Source organism: Morone saxatilis, unplaced genomic scaffold (assembly GCF_004916995.1).
Source record: "Morone saxatilis isolate NCDOM2014 unplaced genomic scaffold, NCSU_SB_2.0 Contig22, whole genome shotgun sequence".
In the NCBI taxonomy this organism is placed as follows: domain Eukaryota; kingdom Metazoa; phylum Chordata; class Actinopteri; family Moronidae; genus Morone; species Morone saxatilis.
In genome coordinates, this window is record NW_023339785.1 from 18989618 (window position 1) to 18999176 (window position 9559).

Below are 9559 nucleotides of genomic sequence, written 5' to 3' on the forward strand. Positions count from 1 at the left end.
GTGTGTGTGTTTGTGTGTGCTTTTGTTTGTGGAGGTGTGCATAAGTCTGCAAGTGTGGTTGTTCAAATGTTGTAGGGGATCAAAGGTTGGGACAGTCTCCTGCGCTTTCACCTCCGGATGTCGGTGGCCTCTGGGTCTTCCTGCTCAGCCACCACTCCGGCCTCTGGACTCTGGCGACGGGGTCCCTGACTGCGATTGCGTGGGTGAGCGTTAAAGCCCGCCTTACCGGGTTTCTCCTTGTCGCCTTGCCGAGGCGGGCGAGGGTGCTCTGGCTCAGGGAGGGAGGGCAAGTGGCGGCGGTGGTGTTCGACGGTGGAGCCGGCAGGAGACGGGGCGAGGGAGGAGCAGAGGCTCAGGCTGTCGCACAGAGCCCCCCAGTTCTGCTCGCACTGTAGCCGGACGCTCCTTGTCAACGCCTCCTTCACCTCCTCTCCGCAGCTCAGGAGAATATTCACCAGCTCCACATATGGACTGAACAGAGAGAGGCAGATAACTCACATGAAGCTTGTGATTTAATATTTGGAATCACAATACATCTAGGTCTAGGAAATGACAGGGAAAAATCGGATGGTACTATTACTATACATGGAAGAACAGAAGAGGCTTAAACTGGCAGAAGAGTCCGGCGAAGGTAAACAATCAGAGATAAAAGAGAAGGGACAGGCTAGAGAAAATATGTTCAAAACATGCCGTCCAGAACAGCCACTCACCCTTTAGGGAAGAGATCTTGGAAATGGATCATCTCCACCATGACGGCCACATTCTCCTTAGCAGCAGAGCACAGGTTGTGTTTGATATAACACTCTCTCTGTAGCTGAAACACCATTTCTTTTATGGACACACACTTCCTGCTGATACAGCTGAACTTGTGCCGTAGCCCATGTGCCATACATTTCAGAGCATCCTTGATAAAGGACTTCCCCTGTGTGCACACAGAGACACAACTATTGAGCAAACTCTCAAGATAAAGTCCTTTGAAGTTGTTGAAACCTGAGAGTTCACACATCAGCCAAGGAAAACACTTTTGGCAATGTGGCACTATGTCATTTTGACATCTGTATTACTTACGCGTAACAAGTTTTGGTACTTTGAACATGTTGTGCACCTGTTTACTCCAGTGTTGGAGTGTATGTGTGATTGTGTTACTTTGTATGAATGTGTAACTATATACTTCTAACATAGAATGGTGAAATTCTGCATGAGTAGCGTTAAATCGTGTTATTCTTCTGCTGAAATCTTCTGGATTTGTCTGCCAAAGATGCAAGTTCCTAGTATATGACCCTATAGACATATTAAGACCCCGGTCAGGCCTGGTTTGGCAGGGCTTCAGCCTCCGCTATGTATGAAAAGGGAGCTAACTAGGCTTTCGGCCAACTGGCTCATGACCCTTGGTCCTAACTGTACATGCATCGGTCCACAGAGAAGGAAGTGGACTTCCCAAGAGAGGAAAAGAGATTATGAGATCAGTGTATGTGTGATCGCACTTCTAGGAAAACCGAAACATTTTTGAGGTATGTAGAAAAAAAAACAAAGCCCAGGTAAACAAATCCGTTCATGGATGACGAGTGTGGAGCAGTGAACCAGTGAAAAGGAAAAGGAATGTTGCCTCTGGTTATACCATATTTTTTGCAAACACACAGACAAACTAGTTTAGTACCTGAGAGTCAAATTTGCCAGCGTTGTGCAGGAACGTCATGCAGATTTCCTGTAGCCCTCGTATCTCGCAGGAGTTATTCTCAAAGCACTCAAACACACCACAGCCGACATCCCCTGCACTCACCAGGCAGTGCTGGATCTCAGCTGGAAAGAGAGAACAGGTTAGGGGAGGGACCTTATCATCTGTTCACAGCAGGGACGGCAGCAGATTGTTACAGGCGTGTTGGCAATGAAGACCATACGGCTTGAAGGCAAAACTCCACTTCAGCACAGATTGTTGCGCAAATCACAAAGCTGATGTGTGTGTATAACTATTTCCACAGACACAGGCGGTCGTTCGCATGACCTAGAGTCTGACAGAGAGAAGGGGATGCAGGGTGGGGGTGGTAATTTCCCAAGCTGAGGGGTTCCTGCAGAGGAACACTTTGTGACAGATATTACTGTGTCATTCTGCACCACAATCCATCTGCACTGCCTAGCATTGAGATGGGATGGTGCATTGCAGATACAGCCTTGACTACTTGTGGAGGAAACACAAATGCAGTCTTTTCTTTTGTCTGTCAACTAAATGTGCATCAACAAGTCTCTTGTTAACGCATTCAAAGACGAAGTGAGATGGCACACTGAGATCACAATAATAAAAAAGGTGCATCATTAGCTACACGAAGGAGGTGAAACAGCAGCAATGCAGGCAAAAAAACCTTGGGAAATATGTAAGTATATGTCATGTGAATACATAATATAAGCTCCTGCACAGCACTGGCTGGCTCTCGGGTGCCCTTTTCTCTTTACTGTAGCCATGAAAGACAGGAATAAAAACAAATGACTGAGGACAGAAATTACCAAGAGAAAGTGAAGGTCTCTCTTTTAACCCCAAATTGCTGTCTGGAAGCATGTATTACGAGACATCTGACTACCAGCAGGGAGCCTGTCACAGAAACTGCTGCTTATTCTGTGTGACATCGTTGAGACTGTTTTATTCTTAAGTTAATATGGCAAATTGCAGGTTAGGTTGGGAGCCAACCGGCCTTATACTGTTTCGGTTTTGGCTATGAAAACCCAAACTGTTGACCTAAGTAAAACATAATTACACGCGTGATTTGTCTTGGAGCTGATAACTGATGGGCGTAAGAACATTTTCCCCCCCTTTAGTCGGAAGTGCGCACCAGTTGCGTAAAGAAGACTTGTCTTGATCACAGCAAACAAAATGATTAAATGTGACTTATTAGACATCACGCTTGTCAACAAAGAGCCTCTGTTGGGGGGGGGCAGTAGTAGGGGGAAGGGGAAGAGCTGCTGCGGGGTTTGTAGGCACAGAGTTGAACTTCAGTGCGCAGGAAAAGTGAGCCGCTGTCAGCAGTGCTTGTTTTGGCATCACGGGAATGTGCTTGGATCGTACGAGCTTGGCCGCAACGTGCATTGAATTACACAGTGGTGTTACCAGGGTCTCTGCTGTGAAACCTGCATTGGAGTTTGTCCCTATTTTTTCAGCGTGGAGGCAAGATAACAATTATGCTGTAATATTTTGACACGGGCTCACATGGTGGGTCGCAAGTCATGCTGTGTCTGAGGAGGGGGTAGCCAATATAAACGCCAAGTTTCTGGGGGAAAAGGCAGCAGTCCAGTGTGGTGTTAGTGCTTTTGGGTTAATTAGGCAAATCACACGTGCCTCTTTAAAGGTATTTAAGCAATATTTCCCCAGAGGATTGGTTCAATAAATACACTCCTGCTTGCGTTCAGCGCTGACCAACCACCACACTACTACAATCACGACTGCTCTACTAACCTGCTTGAGCACATAACCCAGCATTCATTTCAAGAGGCAAGCCTACAGACAACACAGCGCAAAAAAAGAGCAAGATTTCTTCTAGAAAACCCACTGAAACTGTTACCTATAACTCGCGCACACACGTACACCAGCGCGCACGCACACCTAGATGCGCTGCCATATACATTACCTATTACCTTGTGCCATTCTATTAATAGTTTACTAACATATTGAATTTCTGTCTGAGAGTATTTACAAGATATCGTCTTTCTGAGTAATCGAAAAAGGGTCACTCCTGTACACCGCAGCCCCGGGATTTAAGTTAAAAACAGCGGATTGCTCAAATCGCCCGGACCCAGTCCCCCAGCATGGTTTAATGTGCAGCCACAGAAACACGTGTACAGGCAAACCCCACGTAGATGTGTGAGCAGTCGCACCGACCAATAAATCTCCACATTCTTATCTCCATTGACACTTATTTTCTTACCTGTATTCTGCAGGGAGAGGCGTCCTTTCTGGCTCGCGGGCTTCTCCGGGAGGCTGTCATGGATATCAATATTATCCGATCCCACTACTTGCTCCAGCACTGACAAAACCAGCAGCGCCACGGCCAGTTTGACCAACATTGCGTCTCCGACAGTGCGCTTCGATTCCCAGCAAAGATCCGACAGTGTGCGAGCGTGTATGTGTGTGTGTGTATGTGTGTGTGTGTGTGTGAGGGTTCACCTTGGATCAGTGATCAGCGCAGCTGCGGCTTGGTGTCTTATGGGGCAGCTGTGGGACTGAATGCACGAGCTGGAAGGGATGCTGCCTATATTTCTCAGAGCCCCGGGTGTCAATTTGGATGAAGGAGTTAAGCAGGTGTTGTCGGTTGGGGCTTCACAACCAATCAGAGACGCAGACATCCACGTCCAAGGTTTTAGGGGAGTGTCCAGTGAAAGTCCCCTTTTTGCAATAAAACTGGCGCCATAAAGCAATATTCATGAGTAAGATGACTGTGACAGCTCTGGGATGAGTGTTTCACAAATCAAACTTGCAAAAGTCAATTATATAGCTAATTACCAATGCCGACGTCCAATAACATATATAGGCATTGGGATAATCTTCCAACAGTTTATAAGCTATGATTTGCATATATTTCAAGATGACTTACAGTTCCTGCTTGTTGCAGCAGTGAAAAGTCAATAGAAAGTCTGTTTTTGCCATAAAACTAGAGCACTTATTTAGGCTACAAGGCTAAGTATGAGAGCAGTGGGAGGATCAAGAAATGCCAAGCTTGCCAACAAACTGGAGAAAATTGAAGCATATGATGTCCAAGTGCTCTACATAAAACAGGCTTAGCTTGTGGGTCTACAGCCTACTAAGCCATTAATGCAAGGTAGTAATTAAAATAACAATGGCTTCAAAGGTGTCTGTAGGCATTGCTTTCACAGAAAGTGGGTGAAGTCTGCAATAGCAAAAACACTGAATGAAAATGACAGTATAATCTCATTGTTCTACTAATGACTAATAACACAGACAACAATATGTCAGAACTCTATATAACAGTCTATATTGATTTTGAGATCATGCAATAATAACTGCTTACTTACAACTGAAAGCTCCTATAAACAGAGTGCCTTTAACTAACTTTTTTTATGGGGAAGTGAATATGAAGAGGTCTGTTACACAATGCCCAGTTTAGTCTGTGACAATGAGGTCTGCTAACCACTACTACAGAGAGTGATCTAAGAATAGAGGACCAACATTGGCAGGGTTGCACATTTGGAGACGTTAGAGGAATCTTTTTCAAGAGCAACACTTGAGGATGCCATGTGGAATAACTGCAAGTAGACTGAGCCTGCAGCAGGAACATAAAGTCTCTGTCTTCGAAATGTTTCCAGTGACCTAATGGTGGCACTACTCTCAGGTAAAGGTCTCTATAGGACCCAGTGGTGCAGCACAAGCTGGGACATCGCTGTGTCCCTTGTCATGCCAGAAGGGACAGGAAATGGTACTGATGGGAGGAAGTGACTATCAGGATGCAGGGTGGACAACTGCACTTGGGTCCCAAGCCTCTAGGGGGCTCACTGATACTAATTGTTCCCCTTCTTTCCTTAATTACAGTGTAGCACGCAGGGGTGTCAAATTAAATTTCATCCCAGGTCACATCAGTATTATAGTTGCCCTCAAGTGGCTGGTTGTAAATGTAAGACTACATTGTTGTTATCATATTACATAATTGCCTCTGCATTTGATTATTATTGGTTTTAGTAATAACTAAATAATTAATAACTACCTCATGCAGAAGTCTAGGAAAAACAATGGCAAGTGGACATTCAGAAGTGTGTGACTATTATACAATAAAATTATACAATTAAAGTAAATTAAATATACAAAGTAGTAGAAGTAATAGTGAAAAGTAACTCAAGTCAAAGTGACTATAAGGTTTGTCAGTTTGTCTAGCCACAAGCAAGGTTTCAAAATTAAAATGTTTAATTGCTTAAAAATGAAACCATACTGGAATCAGGTTTTAGTTCAGGTGACTCAGCTGCTACTATTAAAGGTCCAGTGTGTAGAATTTAGTGGCATCTAGTGGTGGAGAAACTACGGTGACTGTGCATCACCCAAAAAACGCAGACACCCATATGTATAGCCAGTGATTAGTTTGTCGCTTCTACTGTAGAAACATGGTGGTCCCACATCAAGTGTAGATAAAAATGTCTCATGCTAAGGTAACAAAAACATAACGATTCCTATATTCAGATGATTATATACTAATGAAAACATACCTATGCATATTATATTCAATTTCAGACAAATGTTACACACTGGACCCTTAATGTTGCCGGCTACAACCACTGGGATAGAGTGCCAGTGCTGGAAACGGCTATATGATACTGAGAGGCTATCTAGTATACTGACATCTAGTGGCTGGACATCTTCAGTGCGTGGATAACAAAATCGGAATGCATTCTGGGACACGTAGTCTATACACTCCAAATGGGAACTTTTAGGAAGAGAAGTGTGGATCCCTTTTCAACCAAATTAGGTTTCTTAACTGGATCTGTTCAGGATTCAACAACATTCAGCAATAATTCATCTAATTAGGAACCTACCTGCCTCCTGTGTGAGCCTATATTTTATGAGGTGGTATGCAGTGTAAAAAGTCTGAGAAACAATGCACCAGAGCCACCTTACCCTAATAAAACATCCAACAGTCTAAGCTTCCAGGCAATCATAGGCCCAACACAAATAGATTGACTACATCTAGATTTTCCTTTTCACCTAACCTGCACGTCATTGGATTGTGGGAGGAAACTGGAGCACCTAGAGAGAGTGAATCCCAGGAAGACATAAAGATCCCAGGAAGACATAAAGATGACAAGGAACTCCCAAACCCACAGCCAGTGGCTTCCTTATCACTGGCGGTTTACTGTTAAAATTCTCAGAAACAAGCTTCAGTCTCCATCCCAGGGTGGCAGAGTAATGAGGAACGATGAGGTGATTTAGTGTCTGCGTGTGGTTGAGTGCGTGTGGGGACCCGAGTTAAACCCGGACCCCACAACGAATACCTTACGCCACTGCTCAGGCGCCCAATAAATGAACATGGGGAAACGATTGGGCATCGTGTGTGTGTGTGTGTGTGTGTGTGTGTATGTGTGGGTGTGTGAAAGACACAGACACAGGAAGAGACAGACAAACAGGCAATCTGATTGTGGCCGGCCGAATTTCATAGATTTGTGACTCTGAAATCTGTTTATCATAACATTTCATTTATTTTCATAAAATCCTTTTCATGGGAAGCTCTGGCTCTGTTTGCTGGAAAAACTTTAAAACCCATGCTATATTTAGACCATCAATGAAATTAGCCTAGAGCAGGAATTGGACTCCCACTCTAACCTAACCAAAATGACGATCACTTATAGCTCCAAATATAGATAATTATTATCTTCAGACAGCAGTATCTATCGTTTTAATTGAGGTTTTTAGTCAGTGGAATGAATTTTGGAGAAGTCACCACAGCTGAGAAATGGGAGGTATTTTGGCCAGGAGATGGTGCAGTGTAGAAAACCTCAACATTTCAATATTCCCATTATGTTGGATGTGGTAGAATTCATGATGATCGTGTCCTATTTTGACTACTATTCTTATGATATTACTCTAATACAACGATTAGTTTTGATGTGATATTAGCATGGTCTAATCTAAGTTTGATATGCCATCACTATAGACTTTGTTCTCCTCAATAAAAAAAAGTTGTTCCAGTCTGTGTGCCACAAATTGGCTTAAGTTTGACGAGCACAGAACGGAAATTGCAATGCAGCAGTATTTTCAAAGTCCACTGGATTTCCAGCAGGCTCACACAGGAGGGTGTAGTACACCGTGGCACGCGTCTGGAGATGGGCTTGGTGCCTTTCCAGTTGTGTCTATACCACAAACTGGAATCTCCTGCTCAATTCATGTCTGTTAAAAGCTGCCCAGGCTGTGAACACACCCTCAATTTGGCCCAATCAGTTTGCTGCAGTGGACCACAGGCTTGTAATAGAGTGCGTCACTGCTGCCTACCGGTGCTGCATTCAAATCCTATGGGAAAAATTGCTGGAAGTCTTCAAAGCAACACCAACAACCTGGAGGAATTCAAGTTGTATAGTTATTTAGATACATAAATGTTCCTGTTTTTAGTATTTATTTCTTAAATATAAAACATTTTAGTCTGCACTTAGCAGACCAAAAACCAAATGAAGAAATTCATTCTTTCTCTGTATCAAACTTCAGTTAGCCTTTTGTTTCGTGGTCGACCTACTAGCTTTTCCCGGACCTTTTAACAACATTTCACAGTCTTCCTCAGTGGATGGAGAAAGCTCATCGAGTTATCTTATGTATCTCCCAACTTAGTTCAGATATCTTCATGACAATGGCGTCACACTGATCTACAGGTGGCAGTAATGCCCCAAGAAATGTAGCAATGTGCCAACAAAAGCAGTGAAGAAGAAGACTGCTAGTAAAATGACGATGGCCAATTTCTCCACCTTTCAGCATTCACGCCCTCCTGTTTTCGCCTTTAAAGATGCCGCTACCTGTAGTTTTCTCAACACCGAAGGAGATTACTCGGTTTAGGCGGTTCAGCGGTGTAAACACCCGGCAAAGAGAGAACGGACACTTCTGGATCGATCCTCTCCGAGCCCTCTAACCAAATTCTGTAGTGAAAACCACCCGTGCGGTGCGGGTGGGGTCCACATCAACCACATCTCGAGCAAAGATCGCCCGGACAGCCAGATGGTCTTTGTTGCTGTAACCGGGGAACTGTGGCCGAGGGCCCCACTCTCATGTTCGGCGCACTTAAGGATCAAAGCCACCGCTGTTAGCAGAAGTCATTCCTGGCGGATGGCTTAAGATGCGCCCTGGGGTGGGTGCCGGGTCGCAACCAACTGCGCTCCCGACCGGCCCCCCGGACCCCCCTCGGAGCGGGCGACCCCCATCAGGCGCCACCCAGGCGGAAAAACCAACCTTGCACACGTGTGTCGCGTGAGCCCCGGCCATCGTACCGCCTGAAAAAACCACGCGTCAAAACGTGGAATTGGAGGCTCAATGACGGGACGGTAATCCGGGCGGAGCAAACGGACAAAAACCGAGAGCGAAGAGCAACACCCCAGGCCAAAACCCCCCACAGCCCACCCAGGCCCCCACGCCAAGCGGGACTTTACGGGCAAATTCCACATAAAAGACACGCAGCCCGACCCCTCCAAAATGAAAGACCCGGTTAATGTGGAGTAAGTCCCGTACCTAACGACACCCTACACCCAAACCCCCACGCTCGGTAAAAGACATATATATAAGAAATCCACACCACCAGACGAACAACGGATTGCAACGGCAAGTGGTAGAGAAAAACAAGAGCACATCCAAACCACAAGCCGGATAGAGGGAGAAGCCGAGGAGTGCCGCAAGTGAGCTCTTCGTTTTTAAGACGTGTGTGGGAATATCACCACGCCCAGAGCTGTAGGGAGGAGGCTCCGTTGAGAAACAGCATGCGATGCCACAAAAGCTGAAACCACGGGAAGAGAGATGGACGTAGAGCGGCCCCTGGGGCCAAGTTCCCCCTTCCTAACGAGCGTTTGAATCCTGGAGGGAGTGGGTTTTACTAGCAACAGA

General features: G+C 45.3%; 1 protein-coding gene across 1 annotated transcript in view; it reads right to left on the reverse strand.

The window, feature by feature from the left end:
- The window catches only part of stc2a (stanniocalcin 2a), a 6936-nt gene extending 2687 nt beyond the window's left edge, over positions 1-4249 (reverse strand). The window contains exons 1-4 of the mRNA XM_035669401.1: positions 3912-4249; positions 1658-1800; positions 711-922; positions 2-471 (exon numbers count right to left, since the gene is read on the reverse strand). Coding sequence (XP_035525294.1) covers positions 108-471; positions 711-922; positions 1658-1800; positions 3912-4050 — 858 coding nt within the window. The 5' untranslated portion in view covers positions 4051-4249 and the 3' untranslated portion in view covers positions 2-107. The remainder of the gene's footprint in view (position 1; positions 472-710; positions 923-1657; positions 1801-3911) is intronic.
- Positions 4250-9559: the final 5310 nt, after the last annotated feature.